The sequence below is a fragment of the Squalius cephalus genome (assembly GCF_949319135.1).
Source record: "Squalius cephalus genome assembly, chromosome: 6".
In the NCBI taxonomy this organism is placed as follows: Eukaryota; Metazoa; Chordata; class Actinopteri; order Cypriniformes; family Leuciscidae; genus Squalius; species Squalius cephalus.
The window spans coordinates 7,395,180-7,418,794 of NC_137127.1; the positions used below are offsets into that span (position 1 = coordinate 7,395,180).

The window sequence follows — 23,615 nt, forward strand, 5'->3', positions numbered from 1 at the left end:
AGTTGTATAAAGTTGTTATTTTTGTTTACATTTTGTGCGCAAAAAGTATTCTCGTCGCTTGATAAACTTAAGGTTGAGCCACTGTAGTCACTTGGACTATTTTAAACATTGTCTTTACTAACTTTCTGGGCCGGCAAGTTTCAATTACAGAGAAGCCTATGGAGGAGTGAGATTTATTAGAAAAAAATAATATTTATTGTAATATTAGAAGAAATACTTTTTTAACTTTTTTTTTTTAAATTAATGGTATCAACTGCCATTAGTTTAGACTTTAAATTTAATACATAATCCCCTGGTTTCACAGACGAGGATTAAGCCTAGTCCCAGACTAAAATGCATGTTTAAGCTGTTTTAACTGCACTGACATATCTTAAAATATGTCAGTGCCATTGTTTCGTCTCAAGATGTAATGTTTTTTAGGAATGCATATGAAATGCACTTAAATGTCCTAATTGAACTAAGGCCTAATCCTGGCTTAAAACTTCTTCAAAATTGTTCAAAAGTTTTTCACAACCAACATGAGTAAGATTTTATTTTGGACACTTGTTTATTGACCCCAAAAAACGTATTTTTCCAAAAACAAGCTGACAAATTTAATTAGGCTACATGTGCTTTGAGGCCTGATAAGGCTGAGAGGACTTTTTCATAGAAGTTGGACATTTTTTCTAGAGGGAGTTAATCAAAATTAGTGAAGTATTTGAAATATTTCTGTGCCAGCCCAGAGAGGGGCTTCTCATGTTTTCTGAACCATGTGATCTGTCGTGTTTTTGTCATGAAGCATTCACTGCACTACATGTTGCTCTTATTATGTCTCCATTTAAGTTAAAAATAGATAATTGTGTCTCGGCAGGCTATCCGGCATAATGAACACATTTATCCGTAAAAGCACCCCTGTGTTAAAAAAAGAGAGAGAGAAACGGTCTGTAACCAATATGACTAAACTTAATTACACTGCAACTGACTGCGGGCCACAGCTGGGAGCACGTGGGGAAGAGATGTCCATGTTTCCTGCTTTCATGTGTTAATGATTACCACAGTGTCTGGTTTTGAGGAGAAAGGGGAATCCTTTTGTTTCTGTTTTTATTGGATGACCTGTGTGGTTAGAGACCCTATTAACTCTACACCCAAAATAGCTCTGATGCTTATGGAGATGAGAGCTTCTTTGTCTTCACTGAGGTAAAACTGAGACAGGTTGTGGTAAATCCTTGTTGCCTAGTCGAATGCATATTAGGTTGGATGCTGGATCTCTGAGCCGAGGCGACTTACAAGAAAGTGATTCAGTTAATAAAGCGTCATAGACTTTAAAGAAAAAGAAAGACAGGAACTGAGGAGAAAACAACTTTAGCACAGGATGCCACAAGATGGATCCGGTCTGGAAAAAGTGAAACAATTTATGATCTGTGAGCCACATAACAGTATTTCAGCCGATATTTTATGAGAAATATGTGGAGTGATGTCTTGTTAGGCTTATTTCTGGAAATGTGGTGTGTTTTAAGGTCTTGTGGGTAACCAACGCGTGAGGACTTGCTGTACCCGTAGAATTATTCGTTTGTTTTTACTAAACTTTATCACAGGGGGGGAAAAAAGCCCTTTTATGTCAGGCAAAAGGGGAATTTACAATATTCTGTTAATTTAATTTAGAAGGCAACAGCCACAAAGGATTAAGGGCTCATTTAACACTAAAGTTCCACATAAACCTTCAAATGAATTTTTAAAACCAGAATTGTGTTGTGTGGAACAAAATGTGTTTGCCTCCTGCACTCAAATTTTTTTTGTGCCTATTTCTATTAATAGTAAACATTGCATCAAATTGAATTGAATAATCCTTACATATTATTCATTAATTAAGAATTTAAAAATGAGTAAAAAAAATCTTAAACTTAAATTTAAGCATATTTCCTTTTTCTTTTTTTAAATTTATGGATACAAATCACATAAACTAAATGGTCAATTCCCTTGTTCTATTATGAAATTTATTTCAAATGTTTAATTAAGCTCTAGGTTTTTTTACTCGTTTAAAAATCTTAATTCGTAATATGAATAGGCTATGCTATTCAATTCAATTGGATGGAATTTTACTATTAATTGAAATGCGTAAATCTTGAAGTTTTTCTTTCTTATGTGCATGAAGTGACAAAAACTAAGAGGGCTAGGCTATCAACATGCAGGTGTATCAATAAAGGGCCATCATAAAAATAGATGCAAACATTTTTAGCGTTAGGCTTGTTCACTCAACGACAACTATAACGATAGCCGGTTACTGATGTATAACTTCGGTTTCCTCACGTGACCACACCTTGTTTTATACAGTCCACACCAGTTCTGTTTATTCTAATCGTGCGCTGAGTTTTGTCGTCTGCCAATTTAAATGCGCGAGCTCTTTAAAGCAGAATGGATTCTGATTGGCTGGCAATATTTTTTTCGTTCATCAGCTGGAAAAATCGCTCTGACAACAATTCCAACGATATTGTTTCACTGTGTCCTCATCGTTATAGTTGTGGTGTGAACTCTGCTATTTATATTTAGAACGATTTTTAGAACTATATCGTTATAGTCATAGTCCTTGATGTAAACAGGCTTTTGGATACAATAGTATAAATTTGCTCTAGCTGAAGCTTGATAAATTGAGAAACCAGACAAATTGGAAATTTGTTTTGCTTGTTGCTTCATGCTTGAGCTGTCGCAGGTTACTGGTTAACAAGTTTGAGGCGGATCTTATCTCACTCACATTCAGACTCAAACCCCAATAGAATTCAATGGCAAAAATGTGAAATGTTACTAATAACAATTGAATAGTTACTACTCACTATCAAAATAAGTACTACTATCTAATGAACAAGTACTATCTAATATGTACATGTACTGGTATCTTTGAATAGTAGCCTAAAAAAAATAATTGTATTGAATGAAAGTACCAGTATCAAATAAATAAAATCTAATAAATAAGTAGGCTATCTTTTAAAAAGTTACTAGCACTAGTAGCTAATGAATAAGTACTAGTACCTAATGGAGTATTTCAAAAATAATAAATATGTTATGTTAAATGTTAAAACGGCTTGCCATAAAACCACGTTTTAAACACCACATTTGACAAACCTTGTTTTCAATTAAGATTTTTATTGCATTTTGGATTTATTTTAACCAAGAATGAAGAAAAGTACATTTATGATTTGATACTCTTCATAAACAAACATTTACAATTAGCTCAGACATTAAGTTTGCTTTGAAAAGAAAGATTGCTTTTTTTTTTTTTTGTCCAGTGTTTAGACTACAAACATATCAGACAAAACCAGGAGAATGTTAAAGCATGTATTTTAAGACGTGTTCAATTTATGATGAATGCTAAGGGGGGAAAACACCTTCATCTTCATCTCAACCGTTTTGCAGTCACTTCAGCAATTCTTTGCATTTAATACTTTAAGCATCCTATTCCTTTCCTTCACTTCAAAGCATGAATTCAGATTTGTATGAAATGCACAGGGCAATTGGAAACAATTAGAACGAAGACAGAATAGAGAGAGAGAGAGAATCATATACTTGACTTCAGTTTTAGACTAGTCAGAAAAAAAACAGCTACACCATAATTTATAATTCAATACAATTCTAATTGGCCCTTAGATGCTGGACAAGAGTCCTTCACATTAACATCTTAGTAGGAGCATCAAAATATGATAAAGTCACACTGAAGTTAAGGAAAAGTCACATAATATTATATCAATACATCACTGTAGCTTTAAGATATTTTAAAGACTTTTTAAATCTGGCATAGTACTATAACAGCTAAATATGTTTAAACCCTTCATGATGTGTGGCACTGCAGCGTTCCACTGTAAAAAACAGTTAATTAAAAAAGGAGGTGTGCATGTGACGATAAAAAACAATCCTCAACCTCAGAAAGCAGCATCATGGAAACAGTATTCTCCCAACTCAACAACACACGTCCTCTCTCAGGCATACATTCAACCCTTATACAGTAAATATGCACGATTAGTGGTTAGTACATTAATAATTCTCAAATATAGGGATGTTTGAAACATATTACTCTTATTAAATCAAAATATCTTTCTAAAAATAAACTATTTCAGATGAATAATTTGCATACAATATATACAGATAATAGTATACAATAAAGGGGTAAAAAAAACAAACCTTTTCAGTATTGGAGCATTTGGCCTAATTCAAGCTCAGCGAAATCACTTAAAGTAAAACAACTTTAATTAACCTAACATTTGAGCTCCATGTGTAGGGTTTTTAAATTAATAATTGCAATTATTTTTGATTATTTATATGATTACATTCCAAAAATATTACTTAAAATAGCTTTAATGTGATATACTGTGACAGTAATGTTCAAGCTGCCTCATACTTTCAAGAGCAATTATGCATATTGAATTACAGACTTTCTACCAAACAACAGGAATGTTTTTTGGGGGTAAAGGAAAAACATGAAATAACTGTGCAATAATTAGAGCAATAACTGATTTGTGGGGGATTAACTTTAGTGCCTCCTTTATTAGGAGCAAAGAAAACTTTTTTTTTTTTCTTTTTTTCATCAATCTTTGATTATCTTTCTGTGCTTCCTAACAGAAAAGTTCCTTTCATAAAACTTCAGATTTCTTGTTGGTTTGGAATGCGGATGCATACACCAAGAAACATTTGATATAATTTGTCGCCATGTTCCATTGAGGTTTCAAGGCTCTGAGGAAATGAATCAAATCAAAGGTCCCTGTAGAGATGTGTTCACACGCAGGGGTCTCCGGGGCTCTTCAACAGTGACTCTGAGTGCACCATTTCATTCACCTATGAGTAAGCAAAGAATTTAAATAAGAGGATTAGGTCAATTAAAAAGCATATTAAGTTTCAAGCATGAAAAATAAAAGTTGTCAAACTGGTCGGCCTCACACTTTTGCCACATTGCCAATAAAAAGCTGATAAACAGGGAGCCATGCCCAGCAAAAAGGAAGCAGGTTCTCAGTCAAAGAACAATTGGACGGAAGGGAGAAGTCCACTCTTGACGCTCACTAACCCTCCAAATAACACAACTGTTTCCATTGTGACCCGTGAGGTCACTCACCAAGACTATTCACAGTCAATAAACAACTGGGTTTTAAAACACTGGTCTTATTTAATGAGAATATAGCAGTGTGCCATGTTAGTTAAAGCACAGCTTAGGAAGGACTTTTCCATTAATAGTCTTCTTTATTCTAATGAGACTAAAGTCCTTAGAAAATTCTATTTTTCAGCACCATTTCCCTGTCGTTCTCACTACAACGAAGTTATTTAAAATGTCGTGTTTACTGGAGAAGAAATATGTTGCTGCACTGCAGACAGTATTGTCAGCCATCAGGAAAGAACATAATCTTGTTTTCCTGGTAGGGCTGAATGTATCTGATAGGCAGACTTGAACAGAAATCAAATATGAGCCAGCCAGACCCACATTCCACTAGTTGAACTATTATTATTCCCCTTCTCTCGAATTTGTTTTTAAAATGTCAATTTCATCGACAAGCAAGCAAAAGTAAGGCACTACAAATTAAATCACTAAAAGATGACAAACTTTAATACAAAAAACCTAATTTCATGTCATTGCACATAATGCAAGTTGTGGTAAAGCACTCACCTGTATTTGACGTCGAACAGGGTCGAGTCGTCGTCTTCGTCGTTTTCTTCATTTAAAGGTGCCATCTCGACGCGCTCGGCTGGAGTTGTGATTATGTCGTACTTTCGCGTTTTTCTGATCTTCTTTGCCGATCTGTTCAAACCAGGGTTAGAGAGAACATGGTTATGAGGTTATGACCTGTACATTCAATCGCGTATTTGAGTTTTCCAGCTAGGCGAGTAGCAATCAGAAATTCCGAAATTCCTTAAAGTCACCATTATATCAAAATGTTTTTTTTTTTTTTTTTTATGGAATATTGCAGTATTTATTATAAATATTTTATCAGTGCACATCTTTTTAAGTGTTGACGTGTTTACTGGCACAAGGACAGTACAACCTGAGATCACAACAATAGCAAACCACCGTCCAATCAAACCAATTCCCAATGACTAATCCCACGACTCCCACCCTACATTTTTTCTTGTTCGAGAAGCAGTCACTGAAAGTTTCATGCTGACTTTAACAGTTCTATTAATGGTTGTTTTAGTAGTTTTGAAAAAAGAAATGGCCATTTATTTACCACCAAAATCTGTTGCCAAATGAGTTCATTTTCAAACCGATAGAAAATAAATCAGAAATTATACAATTGTTTTGGAAGGTGTGTTAAAGGGACAGACTTTTTAGAGGTGACAAATGTGATCCAATCACTGATCCTGGCTATAAATAAAAATACAACATAACATGTAGCCTACGTCATTCATTCATTTTTATAAAATATCACAACAAAACTAAAGTTATACAAAACATAATGTATAACTTTAAATACATGATGTAGTATTGAAATCAGTGACTGCATAGTCTCACGAGCTGTTTTGATTCGCTACAAAGAACCGGTTCATTAGAGTCATTTGTTCGAAAGTCAGACTGCACTTTATTTGCTATATAAAAAAGCTGGAGACTGTCAGGCTATTTTAGTTTCGTTCGCATTTGCAGATTCGGACGTCGTGAAAATCATTCGATTTCGATATTTTTTTAAAGTCTCCGATTTCGAATACGATTCTGAATAAGAATCGGTTCTCGGTTTCCAACCAACAGGCGAACCATCTGCTTCCAAAGAGGATTAAGGCAGGGGAAACGAGTCGGCGTCACCAGACAATCCAGCATGTTCTGAAATTGACAAATTCTGTATAAATGTTTTGTTTTTATTTATTTATTTCTGTCTTAAAGCAAGCCAGTTACACGAAATCTAAAGAGACATTTAACAATGAATCGAAAAGGACTCCATTTTCAATTAAAAGTAAAGTGGCATTTTCTTAAAACCAACAGATGATTGGCACAATCACTCTGACAATAATCTCAACACAACAATAAACCATTTAAATATATCATATTACCTGAATATTTTTATGACAAGGCACGTGATAAGCAAGGTCGTTAACACGCAGATAAAAATCGAAATATTTTTGATGGTAGGAAGATCCCTTAAAATGGTAGAAATGCGAGATCCAACTTCTGCATCTGTTGTATTATGTGATGAAGAATAGTCTTCTTGCGGGGGTAATGTTGAATTCAACTGCATCGCTGAGGGACGCGTATGTGGTTCTCCGTTCACCTCCTGGGCAATGGCAATAAGAGCAAAAACAAAATAATATGGCATTGACCACATATTGTTTTCCGATTTAATCCGCTTACTTAATGTTTTGTATATTGAAAAGAGTCAGTATAAAGAAGCTCTGCGCTCTAGAACTCGAAACAACAGCTGTCTGACGGAGGATGGGAAATGATGCTCTGAGTCTGACATCTCAAATATTCCACAGTTCACACAGTCGCTCGTCAAACATGTCCACAATCTCGCGAGTATCTGCTCATAATCTGTCTTCCTCCTCAAGTGCTCTGTCTCATTCTTTGGTTTGCACTCACACGCAGCTCGGTCCGTCCAGGATGTTTTCCTGGGAATGCGTGTCGGCAGGAGGAAATGTGGATTATCCACACCCGGAAGAGCTCCGGGAGGGTCCAGGCTGACGAGGAACCAATGTGCATCAGGGTTTGGCACCAACGTGCTGTTATAAAAGAAGAGCGCTTGTTGATATTTTTCTTCTTCACGAGAGTAGCCTATATAGCCTATAATATTGCATTTCTCCCTAAATAAGGAACGAATTGAATTAGTAGCCTACTTGGTTACTTACGTTACTTTTCCCATCTGGGCTGGGCTTTTCCTGTTTGTTTTTCAAATGTAAAGGCCCTTTCACACCAAAAGTAAAACGAATAGCATCAAGCTGAAGGAAATGCAAATTCAGATCTGTATAGGCTACAGCTAATACAAAAATTAACTCAGATATTTTCTTGTAAATTTAAAAGTATGCATTACTTAGTAACTTGAAAAAAGTAATCTGATTACATATTTCACTTGTAATGTGTTGCCCCCAACAGTCTGTCTGTATGTCTAGGCCTATCTATCTATCTATCTATCTATCTATCTATCTATCTATCTATCTATCTATCTATCTATCTATCTATCTATCTATCTATCTATCTATCTATCTATCTGTCTGTCTGTCTATTTGTATCTGTCTATCTGTGTCTATATGTCTATCTATCTATCTATCTGTCTGTCTGTCTATCTATCTGTCTATCTATCTATCTATCTATCTATCTATCTATCTATCTATCTATCTGTCTGTCTGTCTGTCTGTCTGTCTGTCTATCTGTCTATCTATCTATCTATCTATCTATCTATCTATCTATAGGATCCTTATGAAGGAACCAATGAAGTGGAATAAGGTAATGTTTGGTGTGTGGTAACTTTCTACTACTTGGTGGGTAAAGTGCTTTGCAAAGAGGCTGTTGTTGAAGATTAAATGTACTGCAGCAAAACTGCCTGCTTAATTTAGAAAGAGTAGAAAAAAGTTATGAAAAAAATAATTATACTGTTTATGAAGCAAAAAAAAAAGAAAAGCTTTACTAACCATAGTGGATCTCAGCGGAATAAATGCATGATTTGATCTCTTCAGGTCATAAGAGAGGGAAATGGGTTTGTTGGATTAGGCTTTGGCTTTCCTGTGCTCCATCCTGTTATTTAACAATATTTAACAGAGGAGTCCCAGTCCATATTCTCCTGGATAAAAATTCACATATTATTACATCAATAATACGCATTAAAACCAAACATGTATGAGTAATGAGTTTTTTGTTAATAATAATACATGCATAACCTAAACAAAGATAAAGATTTTAACTATAGATTTTAATAACTGTAAATGTAAGTTAACCATAAGCAGACACAGCATTCGGTGTATCAACTAGTTATGCGACCATGGTTATGATTTTTGGGGGAGTTATTCAATTATTCTCAAAGTGGAGCACTTCTAAAGAAGAGTAAACTACAGTAAATTAAATACATCGTTTATATTAGCCACATGGTGGCGCAATCTACACAGATACAGTCAGTTGACCTTTCTGTCAGTGCATTCAGGAAAATAAAACTATTAGAAGAAATCATGGGCTGGTTGCAGAAATACTAGTCTTACAAGTAATAAGTCATCACATTTATTTTCCTTAAGACTGTTCATAACTGCTTTAAGTCAGTTAAATAAAAAGTAGTTTAGTCTAATTTGAAGCCAAAAAGTAAGACTGATTGTCCCAGCTTTAATGTTAAGTCTTAATATCTATGACCCAGTTTAGTCAAGGGGCAGTCAGTCTTTATTTTCGGTATCAAATTAGGCCTGATTGAAAAAAGTTATTAACAGTCTTAAAGCAAAAAAAAAAAAAAGATGACTAACTTGTAAGACTAGTCGTAGCGGTTTATGCAGATTGTTATTCTAAAAAGCAAATTTTAATCATATTTTCAAAGTCAGACTTTTTTTTCAGTGCACAAACTTTTTTATTTGCACCATGGCCCTCAAACCAAAAATGCACTGGGCGCTGGTTCATCCACAGTTCAAACAACACCAAAAATGTCACACAAGGCCACAAGAGGGCTTTTATATTGTTTTATTTTTCAGTCCAAAATAATTTCATGTTCCCATTGTTCATGCCCCATGTTTTGTTCCCATTTGTGTGCAGATATAAAGGGTCAAAATATGGTGTCATTTATTATACAGTATTTTTTGTATAAAGGAAAGTATAATTTAGTCTGGTTTTGGCATCTGGTCTTAACACCTCTTTCTATCTGTATTTTAATTTTTTTTTTTTTTTTAATGTTTTAATGTATAGCTTGCGGCCTCTACCTTCCATGACACGTCCACCTGCTGCATTTTCCAGTGCCTACGTGGCATGACTATAGAGGAGAGGGGGAGGGAGCGAGGCTCATACAATTACAGTTGCTAAGAAACCAACAGTGGTATGCAGACCAGACTAGCTGTTGTTGGAGAGAAATGAGCCAGTGACAAGAGCGGAGGTTCTGGTACACCATTTGCTGAAAAGAACTGTCATAGTCATAGCTCATTAATTGAAGGTTATAAATATTTAAACAACTGCATATGAGTTTTAGATCATTATATATGCAAAATATATTGCAAAAGTGTTTTATATAAACTATGGATGTTTGGTTTGGGTTGTTGCAACCTGCATGAAACCTTTTGTCATAATACCAACACTGTAAATTCAATTCTAATGATTTCACTCAATTAGCCTATAGGTTTAAATATCAAAGATGTCTGAAATTACTTAATAATAACCCCATGAATTACAATAAGTAGCCTTTTAAATAAATAAACAAATAAATATTAACACTGGTAACATTCCACTAGGAGCCTTCACTTGCTTGAAAATAAAAACTATATTCTTAATCCACAAATATAAAACATTAATGTCTCCACAAACAAATAACTTTGATATTCAACAATGTCACAGATTACTTTTTTTTTTTTTTTTTTTTCAGTCACCTATCCTATATGTTTCCATACAAATCACATTGAATTCATATGAAATTCACCACCTCATGAAATAGTTATGCCTTTTCATGAGATCAGGTTGGAAAATTCTTATAGCTTCAAATATGAATAGCATCAAATATGGCCTATCATTATTTAAAGAGACTTTTTGAGAAATTTTGTTGCTGCTGCTGCATTTTTAAATGTAAATTATTCATGAAATCATATTCTTGTGTTAGCAACTTTCATTTTTTTCAATTAATTTTTTTCTTTAAAATGAACTTTTTAGGTATGAATGTGTGTAATTTATCTGTAATAAAAGTTGATTTATATAGGCCTAGTTAAATGAAAAACAAAAACAAACATATTTCTAATGCTAATTCCCTTGGTTTTATGACTATAATCTGAATAGATTTGTTGCTTTGTTATATAAAGGCATGGCTTTATACAGTACCAGTCAAAGGTTTGGAAACATCACGGTTTTTAATGTTTTTTTTTTTTTTTTTTAATAAAGAAGTCTCTCCTCATCAAGCCTCCATTTATTTGATCCAAAATACATAAAGAATATTAATATAGTGAAAGATTATTACAATTTAAAATAAGGGTTTTCCATTTGAATGTACTTTATTCAAGTGTATTCAAGTATGATAAAAAGTATCACAGATTCCAAAAAAATATTAAGCAGCAATTTCTAACATTGATAATAACTGAGTATGAATTAGAATGATTTCTGAAGGATCATGTGCCACTGAAGATATATTAAAATATGCTTAAAGCATATTAAAATAGAAAACCATTATTTTCAATTGTAATAATATTTCACAATATTACTGTCATACAGGCTTGATGACCCTAGCCTTTCTTTAAAAAAAATAGTAATGTTTCCAAACTTTTGACGATAGCCTAGTAGCCTACTGTAAGAAAGTTAACAACACAATATTTCTATAGTAGGCTAAGCGAAGTAGTTATTTTATCAGTTTTTTATTGGAATATGAATGTTTTGCTATCGTATGGCTATTTGTCGTTAAACTGCAGCGTTGTCAGTATGCCAGTGTAAAAGAATGAGCTTTTTTACGGTCACTGAATTCAAAAGTTAGTTCACATACACCATCATGGATGCTGCGTTTCTTCTACCCAGAATGCTGCAGTGAGAGGAAGTTGTCTGTGCTTACGCTGAAGCTCAGGGCTGTCCGTCCACTGACTCGATCAGTATAACAGCACCGAGAGGACGAGGAGCGCGCGCACACGGAGAGAAGACACGGCGGTGACGGGTGAAGATGGCGATGCGGCGCGGTCTGAGAGAGAAGAACTCGCTAAAACCAAGAATGCTAACGATGAGAAGGGCGTCGACCTGTTCAGATAAAAGAGCAGATCGCAACGGTGGGAACATGGTAAGATTTCATTACAAATTTAACTTCTAAACGTGTTTGAGCGAGTGGTAAAGACGCACCAATATGGTGGAAAAGGAGAGGGTTCGACGAGGTGTTGTAAAATGGCCATGATGGGGCCATTGCCAAGTACTGAAAAAGAGCATTCCGTCGATTTAATCGACGATTTTACGGTAGAAACATCGTGAAATTGTTAGGAAAACAATGCATGGATATGATGCAGGAAGACTGTGAAGATTTCAACTGGCAGCAACGAAGAGAAACAAGGATTTAACTGTCTACGCATTTTAAATTCGCTTTGTCCTTGAGAGGACAAAATGTCCTTGTAACATTCGAGAGCGGAAAAAATAATTTATATTGAAATATTGTTGTAATAATGCAATAGGGTACGTATCGATTCCTGTCTCAACATTTTGAGTGTCTTTTGTTGATTTCAACTGTTTTCTTTGAATAAACTATTTTATTGAACATTCTAATGCATTTATTGTGTGTTAATTACTGAAAAAAATAATCTCCTCCCCCCCACAGATGTATATTGTTTTGAACTTGTTCAAAGAACGTTGTGAATGTGTCAACTTGCCTTTGGATTTAGTACATTTTGATGTTTTACTTAATTTTAAGATTGTATTGTTTTTTGCATAAAATGTAACAGTTAAACATTTCATTTTATGGTTCTTTTCCACTTGAGAATGAACTTAAATAAACGTATCCACTTGTATTTCTTGTGCTTTGAAAACATTTATGCTGTATTTTCGACGTTAAATAATAGGGTGTTGGCTTTTAACCCATTGTGGTCCACAAGAAAAAATTATATTCTTTAAAAAATGTAGAAACATGTTTCTTTATTTCTGTTTTTGCATTTTGAACAGAGATTTATGCAAAGTACATTTTCACCAGATTAGGATTGTTTTAAAGTATTAAATGCCCTAAATTTATACAAAAAAATATTGATAAATATAAAAAAAGTCCAATTAAATCTGTAAAATGTTTTTATTGTCCTAGTTGCCACAATATCATAGAAACATATAACATAGAAAGTAATGCTGTTAAAGTTGTCTTTATTTAAAGTGTAAAATGTTAGCTTTAATATATTATGAGGTCTATGCTGTAAAATAATTAACTGTTCACTGCTGTCTAGAAAACAAATGTAACTACTAATGTTGCATGTAAGAGAATAAATTAAAAATAAAACATGAGCCCTGAGTGATGATTCTATATCAAAGAAGTTGCTGATTTATGTATATTCTTCAGCGTATGAAGTATTGTCACATTACGTACTTACTAATTTTTCAACAATAGTACTTGCAGATTACCTCGACGTTAACTAAAGAATTTGTATTTCAATAGAGAAACCGTATGACTGAAATAAATGTTTCTTTTGAACATTTTGACTCTGAAGTGAGCATTACTATGTAAGATATACAATACAACACTAATTGTCCGAAATGTTTTTTTGTGTACAGGAATCAGAACAACTGGATAAAAGATGATGGAGTTTTGTTCAGTCTCATGCCATATAAATGTAAGTGCAATTAATGTATTTACTAACTGAACTATACATTTGCGCAATCCGTTATTTACCTTATCATCGACCACCACTAGGTGTGCTCTAAATCAAATCGTAGGATGTATCTTCAATCTAACGAAGAATCTTTTTGTTGTTAAAGGTTCCTGATCTCCTAAATGTCGAAAGAAAGATGAGGAAACGGATTTTTGCCGTAAGTATTGCAATTTAAGCAACCCTGTATGACGTACAGTATTTTAGGTACTATATAGTTATGTGGTTCATTAACTAATGTTTTTAAAACAGTAACTTGGCCTGAAGTGTAGTTAACAATGCAATTTTTACATAATTTGAGCAAATACATCGTTTTTTAATAAATGCAGAAAATTTCCTTCAAATTCTAGAAAATTTCAACAAATTAATGTTGAACGCCCAAGATATTTAAAAACAGTTGTAGAATATAACGAACTAAAAAATAACATTAATCTTGGTTCTAGCTATGAACTCTTTACATGCATCGATGTTTAGCAAAATAAGATGAAATTCAGAACTTAAAGGACGCAAACTATAGACCTTGTGTAGCCCCGCCCCTTTTTAGCGCTGCGCTCGTTGTCTTTTGTCTTCCGGTCTGTATTTTCACAGCGATCTTGCGTATTTATGAATGAACGACTCGTTTTAAAATCTTCCCGGTCTACTGACATTTAAGATATCTGCTTTAAACATTACAATCCTCATGATAACTTTCGTTAACTTTACATTAAGTAAATCCACTTCAAAAGCTAATTACTCCTGGACAGCAATGCCATAGAAATATACAGAGTGGCCGCAAAACCAGAAGTTCAAAGACAATATTCTAAAGATGGCTGCGCCCTCGTTTCTCTGGTGCATAGGGGTCTACGCAAATCAAAATTTGCAGTTATTAATAGAGGGATTATTAGTAAAAAAATTTGGGGGAATGGTGTGGAGAAACACTATTTAGGCCTTCTATAACCTAAGTATGTTACAAACATCAATTTTATTTAAAAAAGAAATACTGGAATTTTTTCAATTTTGTCTCATTAGACTATACCTAAAAGTAGGGTTGTGACGATAGTATTGTGTATCGATGGTATTTAGAGATATTGGCAATGGCTGATGCCTTTGACGATATCAAGACGATTATTGGCTCGTTTTCCCATTAATGTATGAAATTATCAGATTAATATTAGGTCCTACAATTCACTTGCCTTCCCTAATTTCATAATGACATAACCACATAACTACACTTGCGACACGTGTACAGTAGTTGTTTGAACCAAGGCCGAAACGGCATAATTTTTCGTCAGCATTTCCATAGTAACATTTAAAACATTCCAAATAAAACATTTAATGACACTAGTAACACCAATAACAATACAATTACAAATTATTATTGTTATTATTATTATTAATAATAATAATAATATTATTATTACTACTAAAGTTATATAGGCTTAATAACAGGCTTTAGGTCCAAACACGGCACAAGAATCGTTTATCGATGAAAATCAAAAGCAGCTTCAAATACTGACTTAAAAGAAGAAATATTGATTCTTCTCTTCAAATTCTTCAAATATTTAAGTTTTTTCACCTTCATTAATGTATGTTCTACAAGAGGAAAATATTAAGCCAATAAATTTGATTTACCATTATCAGCATTGAGATAGATTCAGCTCTCTGAAATAAATAATTCGCCATGCAGCATCGGACGCCGAATGCTTGGTCAGTTTTTGCTTTCACTTTCATGGATTAGCTTGAGACCCAGCATAACTCTAGTTCGAAGTTTGCAAATTGCTTGTGTGATATCCACGGGCTCGCCTTTTGGGTGAAATATTTCATTGCAAAGTGACATTTTTCTTCATCACCAATTCCATCTTTGCCTGCAAAATGATAGAAAAAGATTCTCATTTCAAGTAAATTAAATAAATGAGTAAATAAGTAAATTATTGATCAAATAAGTAAACTATTGCATCCCCCGCCAGCGATAATACTGCATATCAACGATCTGGCAGGCTGACGATATGACTATTCCGCATTTTCCCAAACTTTAATTTAATATTTTATTATTATTGGAGAACCATTTACAAAGGCAAATGGTTTATCCATTGATGAAGGAGCATTTAGATTTTTCTAATTGAATTTATTTAAAATGTTTTAACTATCCGTTAATTTAAAACAATTTTCTCTTTTTTCACCCCTGATCGGTGTCCCTAATGTGAACAGTGATAATAACAACTTCATTCACTTTAAAAAAAAAAAAAAAAATTTATGCAGTAAATAAACAAAATCAATTAAGGACGTCCACCCTGCAACAAATTTTTATATGTACAATAAAAGTTCACTAAACAATATTCTTTCATTTAAAGAGGTTTTCACTCAAGTTGGATTTGGTTTTAGTGTTATTTCACATGCTCACTGTGGTTTCCAGTACTTAGCCACCTCATCGCCCCTAAAGTTATAGAGCCTAATTAGTGATAAGTTTTTTTGTTTATGATTGCCAAAGCAATCATCGCTATAATTACGTCTCATATCGAGTATTACATTTCAGTGAGTAACTCGCACTGTAATGTTTGTTCTTCATGTGAAAGCAAGGAGAACTGTTATTACCATCTTAATGATCAGACTCAATTTCACCTGGACAAATTTAAAACATAAATTGATACATATACATAGATGCCTCATAAGCGTCTGTTTCCTTGGGCCGCTATGTGTAAGCCGTCCGCCATATTGTAACGGTCAAAACCGGTCTGCGAACACTCGAGAGCAAGTTGACTGAGTGTCTGCAACTGTAATTAGATGCATGTCTGAGCCTAAACATCTATATCTGCTGATGATTTTGCTAAACTAACACAATACAAGTCGAAGCCGTCAGCTTACACAACATTAAAAAGTTACCATAGTAAAAACCTGTAATATTAAGTTAATACATATAAGACAAACCAACACATTCTCACATGTGAAAAGTTATCCCATTGCTTTGGGAATTTAAATCTTGGCGGTTTCACAACCAGTAGCTGTGAAATGTTGTGGCATCATTGATTCTTACTGTGAATGACAACATGCTGACCGTTCCAAGATGGCGGGCGCACCGACATGTGGCATCAACATGTAGGGACAAAAAGTAAACAACCACCTAGCAACTGCATAGCTACACGCTAACAACCACTCAGAACACCCTAGAAGCATGGCAACAACTTTTGCATGGAGAAGAATCTCTCTCATTTACAACAGAAAATGTAGATACTATTTGGAGGATAAATAGAAAATCTTTTGAAGGTAATGTAGGGTTCAGGCTTAAAACGGATGACAATGTTTTGCTTGAATTAATCATAGGGCAATGTGACACTTACTCGAGTAGCTAATGTAGTTCTCAACTGACAGTGTTTGGTTTTATACCTCTGATCTCACGATTGTCCTTCTCCCTGCAGAAGACGTTTGCCTGAAGAGGAAACCGCAGCAAAATCAAGGAAATGAAGACTACTCTGTAAGTCCTCACAGTGTTATTTGTATTATCAAGGTATTACTCCATATGTCTGTCATTTAGCTGCATCTAGGCTTACAGCTCTAGGAAAGTACTTTTGCCCAGGCAAATGTATTAGGTAATAAAATGGCAGAAAATGGATGTTTCATCAAAAAAAAATAATTTACTTAATTTAATTAATTGTAGCAGTCTATATAAAAAAATCCAAAGCTGAAAGGAATGGTACTAAGGATGTTTTTTGGGGGAAAGGGCTCACAGCTCACAGTTAGGCTCACAGCTCACAGTTAGGAAAGGTGTAAAGGTTTTTTTTTCCTCACTTTGTTTTGATGACAGTACAAATCATTTACTTGTACTTGTACCTGAGCATGCTTGGGTGCTCTCTTCACTTGATCTTGTTTTCAGTGGAAACCTTTCTTGAGATTCTCTGTTTCCATTCGAAGTTTAATTCATTTTGTCCGCAAAAATGTAATATCGCTTAAATTTGCCAATAAAGCAGCGATTCCATCCCATGTGTTTGAGAACAAAATCGTCACTTCCTGCAATCTGGGAAGCCACTGTGGCTCTTTTATCCTACATCGTAAATGACTGAGCGCGAGAGAATATCTTGCGTTCAGATTCCTGATGTTTGGGAAAGCAGTAATGTGAGGTCGTTCTGGGAGGTCATTATACCAAATGATTCGGACTTTGGCTCGGGCATTTCAGAATGACCAAACCAACATTTGAGATGCTTTGCGATGAAACTGATTCGCTGGTTAGTTCAGTTATCCAATCACATCTTCTGAGACGGTCAACATGAGTTTTGTTTTGTTTTTGTTTTTTTGCATAGAGGGATTTATTTGTTAAATATGTTTCCATTAAAGTTAATGTCTTCTTACCGGATAAAAAAAAAAATCCTCCTCAAATGAGCGCAAGTTTTTATGCAAATTTTTTTAATTTATACACATCTTTGTTTTTCCATTCAGCGTGACTCTTTTCTTGTGGAGTCTATTCTGCTTTTGTGTAACTTGTTTTACACATCTTCTGCGCTACATTTGGCCTCCTTTTTCACTGGCTGTTGCACACTTGCACTTGTGCCACATTTATACTGGAATACACTTCTACATTTCCATTTCACTTGTGACATTTAGAGTGATGGATGGATAAAACATTTTCTGCTTTTGATTTTGGGATGGGTTTCCAGACAGGACAGACAAAAAAATTATTATTGCACATTAAACAAGTGTGCATTGGCCCATGTCCTTTACATTAAATCACCATTTAATTTAATAGTTTTGAAGGAAAATGTTCTCAACTTGTGGATAAGGCTACTGACATTTTCAGTAAGCAAATGCCATATATCCGTTGACAAGGAAGCTGTGGCTTCAAATCTTTTTCAGCATTTTTCTGAAGCCCGACTGTACTTCATACCTTCTCTTTGTTTTAAATTGAGAATTTTCTTACTTTATAACATTTGGGACAACTCATGTCCTTTTTGTTAAAATTCTCTTATTTCAAGTCAACTTATACACATCAGTATGCAAATTTCACTGTCAATTTGCAGTGTCGCTTCTCATTTTGGTGGTTAAGCCACACTTTTCATAGTAGTTTTTTTATTTTTTTATTCTAGAAAAATAAACATACAGCCTTAACATCCTGAATGACTGAATTGCAACAACTTTACAATTCGATTACTCCCTCTAATAAACTTAATTTTGGCCCAAGTTACACATTGTAATAATCACATAGTAAAGACAAACACACTTCAATAAGTTCTTGCATGTCTTTCACCTATTCATTTAAATGGTTTTCAGCTTTGTAAGGCTCATCACTTGGATACAACTTTGTTCTTGTATCATTAACGTTAATGGTCATTATTAAACAAAAACATGATTATTGGAAGAAATTTACCTTTTGTGAAGCACATCCAAAGAAATGATAGCTAATGACAGACATATGTTGTGTAATATATGTTGTGTTTTTTTTTGTGTCTTATTGGTCTATCGTAAAGCTACTTTCTGAGTATCAATGTAATTGGTAAACTGATAAGTGAACCAAATCCAGGTACTATAGATTTTCTGGTAGTTGAAAGTAAAGGTTTTTGTAGTGTTGTTTCTTGTGATTAACGCTTGCCGAATTTAGTGTGAAATAGTTTCTTGCACTTACATTTGTAGGTGAATATAACGAAATCATGCAAACGCAAATGCGGCAACTACATAGCAGTCTTCTGTTAGCTACTATTTATTATGTTATTATGCTACTATTATTATATGGACAAGTTGTGCATGTTCATATTGAAGTTGTCCTAATTGACCATATGAAGCTACCTTGTGAGATTGACCATTGTCGCTAGTTAGAGAACCATTTAAAACAGGATTCTGATTTCATGTTCGTAGCTACATCATAGCTGTACGTTACCGTTTTTATGAAAAGCTGTCATCGCATCTTTAAAAAAACATTTGGGGTTTACATGTTTTCCCTTCTCCTTTTTGATTTCATTAAGAACCAATTCTGGACAGTCAAGTGGAGACTACTGCTTAATGAAGATGGCGGCTCATATTTTGCTTTTGGATTTGGAAAGAAAGAGACATTTTATTTGTTTGTGATTTGCTATGTTTAATTCATTCGCAAATGTGCAAATGTATGTATTATGTCATTGTACTGCATTGTTGTTTTTATGAAATGCCTGTATTTCAAAATTTAAGTATGCTCTTTTTTTTTTTTTTTGCCTTTTTAAAATAAAAATAAAAAAGTTTCGTGATTGAACAATATCGAGTTGCTCTTATTGGATGGAAAATAAGAATGACGTTTCGCAAAATATTTGCTTTGCGCTTTACATCCAAGCGTCCTACACAACTTTTCCAGGTTCAATTTTTCTTAAAAAAAAGAAAAGAAAAGAAATGTTATTTACTTACCGAACTATGATTTGTTCACTAACAAGCTAGGTGATCTTTTCAAATTTTATAGAGTTAGTTATATCTTTAACTGCCCTCAATGGCTTGTTTTAATTTTTGCTACATTAGTTTTGTTGCATTCCATAATTAACTTTCGCAAATTATTTTCAAACTTTATCTATTCCATTCAAGGATACACCCTCAAATTTCCTGTTGAATTAAAGTCACGCTCTTGCCAGCCTGCGAGCTTGATTCACGCAACCGCCCTCTTTCAAATATCACTTTTGCAAAGAACATTACAAATACAGAGCAGGTGTAAAAGGGTTCAAATGAAATTGTCTAAAATGGTGTCCAGTGTAGTCCAGCACTCACTGCAAAATGGCAGTCTCTTGTCTCATTTCCTGTCTATGCAGGAAGTGAAGCCTTACAGAAATAAATGTATTAACATAAAGATAAGTCCTGCCCTTTTGTAAGCACTGATCAGTCGTTTCACTACTTTACTTGTAGGTTAGCACTAACTTGAGGTTTTTTAATTAATCTGTAAAACAGCTAGTTTTTATTCAAAATAAAAGGGGTGGGTCTTTCGTGCATCACCTGAGCCCTGTGTAAATGGAGAGAACGTCAATCAAAAGCTAAGCTCTCAGAGCTGGGAAGGAGCTTTAGATGGCGGATGAACCTTGGGAAGGGGAGAGCGTTGAGCCTCGTAGGGCTCTCAATAGCACTTGTATCTCAACTTTGGTGAACTTTGAGTGACTCTAGGGGCACCGTAATCGCGCGAATTCCTTCGTTTTAGTACGTTTTGGACATTAGAGACGATAAGACGTACGTTTTGTGACTTTGTTTCGTCGAAAAACGCCGTGGTGTGTGCGTAGAGTGGCCAGTCGTTGTTTTCCCTGCCTTGCACTGGCAGCCATGGCGGTCCTCCATTTTTAGTGCGCTCTGCTGGGCTCTTCTCATACTCTCTCTCCCTCTCTCTCTCTCCATTCAAATTGCCATCGGTGGATTACTGCTATTATTTTTCTTTTCGAATATCATTCCGATTATTTTAATCTCAATCCTGGACTCTTTTTGATTTTTTTTTTTTATTGTTATGGCCGAAGTAACAAATCGGATATTTTGTCAGATGTGAATGTACTACTACAATCCTCCTCCTGTCAATGCAATAGGTATGTTTACATCGTTTCTTTTCTATTGTTGAATTTATTTGCTTTCATCGTTATGTTTTAATCGTCCTTTGTCTGATGACGCAGTAAGAATTTATGCATGTGGCTCTGTGAATGTATTGCCTTGAAATGCCATCGACACATGGATATTTGACATCGAATAGAGTCGAGCAGGTGTCATTTCAATTCCGATGCCTTTTAACTTTAGAAATACTGTAAATATTTATTTATTTTCAATTTTCCGTGTCCCAACTTTTTCCATGCATCGCAACGGACTTTTTTTTCTTTTGATGGTTCATCCAACTTTAAACTTTTGACAGTTAATACCTGGACAAAAGATCATCATTAACAAATCCCAAGACAAAATCATGATGAAGAATAAGAGTAAAAAGCAGGATGAAGGCTCAACTCAAAGCAATGCTTCCAGGTATGATCTTTAATATTTTTCCTCTCTTTTTTTTTTAACATGTCTTGATTGTTTACCTTTACAAGCATGGTTGATCACATGTGAAGTAGTTTTAACCACAATGTATGTAAATTTAAATGAGTTTCATATCATTGACCTTGGGATAGATCTATAGCCACACCCTGATTTTGCTAGTATTTCTAAAAGTGAATTCAAGGCCTATGGGCCTTTAGCAAAATTTATTCTCAAGATGCAGTGTTTTGTACAGTTCTGAGCAGTGATTACAGTTATAATATATTCACTTTTAAAGTGATATTGTTAAATGACCTTGTCTGATTTGTAGTATGTGCTGCATTGCACCACTATGTAAGGTTAATGACATTTTAAACACTTTTACTTTAACATTACATGGCAGTTTAGCATTTGATAGATGCAAATTGGTGTTGAAGTTCTTGTATGCAGAACCTGTTCAATCGGATTTCCTGAAATATTTTAATGAATTTAATTTCACACAGATGCTATTTAATTTTGTTCAAAGTGAAGTATTATTTTACATTTGTATGTTGTTCATAATTTGAATTATTTCCTTTGTTTCATTATTAATAGCAACAAAACTATTGCTTTTTTATTTAATGTACTATATTGTCTTTTTTGTGCTGACAAACTGTTGCTTAATACAGAAAGTTATAATCACTTTAATGTGTTTAAATGTTTTATTAAAGAAAACACAGTGGTGAATACAGTGGTGTCTGATCCTAAAGGAGTATTTGGGGGTCACACATGTGAATTAAAATCTCTGTCCTATGCTTTAAGGTCTTAATTGTTTGACAGACATTTATGATTTCCTAATGACATGGGGTCTAGTACTTAATGTAAATATTAATACAGTATTAGCTCAGCACTCAATTATGTATTTCAAAACTCACACCTCTTGAAATAATTTACTGTTGTATTGGAGCTCATTAAATTTTTTTTAGCATTGACTTTTTTTAAGAGTATATTTGTTTTAGGTTTGCTGACCAAAATTTGTGTTTTCCATATGTTCCATTTAGTGCGGTCAAATCGATTAATCATGTCTAAAATAAGTTTCTGTTTACATAATATATGCATATATGTATGTGTGTGTGTGTGTGTGTGTGTATATATATATATATATATATATATATATATATATATATATATACACACACACACACACACACACAGACACATATACATACATGCATATATTATGTAAACAGAAACTTATTTTAGACATGATTAATCGATTTGACAGCATATACACACATATATTATGTAAACAGAAACTTTAATGTTAGGTCCGATTAGTCGATTTGACCACACTGGTTCCATTATAACATATATCCAAACCAAGGATGTCTTATCCTGATTGGAAGATGCAAAGCAAATTATTATGGTTATTTTACTTCACTCAGTTACTTTTATTTCCATATGAAAACTGGAACTAATGAGTTGTAAATGTTATTGGGGTCATATTAACACAGTAATTTGTCTTTTTACAGAAGTGTACCTATTGTTTACATATGCATTATTAACTTAGGCAACAATTCCTTAAAATATTACAAAATGATTGGGGGACATTGAAAAGACAGTGATGCCATTTTTCAAAGGTTCATGTTTTGTTTATCCAGGGAAATATCAAGGAAAAAACTTGAACACAACATGGACGATTTAATGATCACTATTCAGTTTCAAAAGCCTCGCACAATGTGAATACATTACAATTAGCATTCGACTTTAACGTTGCTATAATAGCAATTGTCATTAAACGTATACTGTTGAACACCGGCACACACAGCTTTAATGTAGTTTTAAAGTAGCCTATATATTTTCACTTTGATCAACATAGGACATCATCAGTGGGGCTTTTACCCTGTTAAAAAGTGGTCATCATATCAGCCTTAAAAAAAAACAATAGCACAGGATGTGTTGATGTTGTGTTTAGTGTTTATGACTGGGTCTGTCATTATTTTCGTGGTTGTTTGTCAAGAATTTCCCTCTGAATTGATGACACAGCTTTGAAGCCCCTGCATATGTTCCAGACACCAGTGTCTAAATCGAAAACCCCTCTCAAATGTATGTTATCTTTTTACAATTACACAGCAGTTTCATGTAATATTGTGTATGTGATCATGAATTTACAAATGAACATATATGCTGACTTTTACAGGTTACAAATAATTTCATCAGTGTTAAAGATGCTTGTGAGAGCCTAAATCAAGGCGTTATCCTCAGAAACATGTCTTCACTGTTGTTTAGCTCTGGCAGCCATTTTCTAAATATTGCTAAATGAG

The 23,615-nt window shown here is 34.0% G+C and overlaps 1 protein-coding gene and 1 long non-coding RNA gene across 8 annotated transcripts in view; one reads left to right on the forward strand and one right to left on the reverse strand.

Moving 5' to 3' along the window:
- Positions 1–5,711: 5,711 nt before the first annotated feature.
- LOC307160815 lies at positions 5,712–7,689 on the reverse strand. The gene is made up of 2 exons (XR_013821642.1): positions 7,520–7,689; positions 5,712–5,752 (listed from the first exon to the last, which is right to left on the reverse strand). It is a non-coding gene; the product is annotated as an uncharacterized lncRNA (long non-coding RNA).
- Positions 7,690–11,502: 3,813 nt separating this feature from the next.
- chd2 (chromodomain helicase DNA binding protein 2) overlaps positions 11,503–23,615 on the forward strand; it is a 41,595-nt gene continuing 29,482 nt past the window's right edge. For 3 of the 7 annotated variants that reach the window (XM_079875055.1, XM_079875057.1, XM_079875056.1), the window contains exons 1-6: positions 11,503–11,861; positions 13,322–13,380; positions 13,526–13,576; positions 16,809–16,864; positions 19,341–20,897; positions 21,215–21,321. In XM_079875055.1, the coding sequence (XP_079731181.1) occupies positions 21,263–21,321 (59 nt within the window). In that variant the 5' untranslated portion in view covers positions 11,503–11,861; positions 13,322–13,380; positions 13,526–13,576; ... (1 more) ...; positions 19,341–20,897; positions 21,215–21,262. Of the gene's footprint in view, positions 11,862–13,321; positions 13,381–13,525; positions 13,577–16,808; positions 16,865–19,340; positions 20,898–21,214; positions 21,322–22,895; positions 23,398–23,615 lie in introns of those variants that run through there. The other 4 variants (XM_079875060.1, XM_079875058.1, XM_079875059.1 and 1 more) reach the window with 3 other exon arrangements.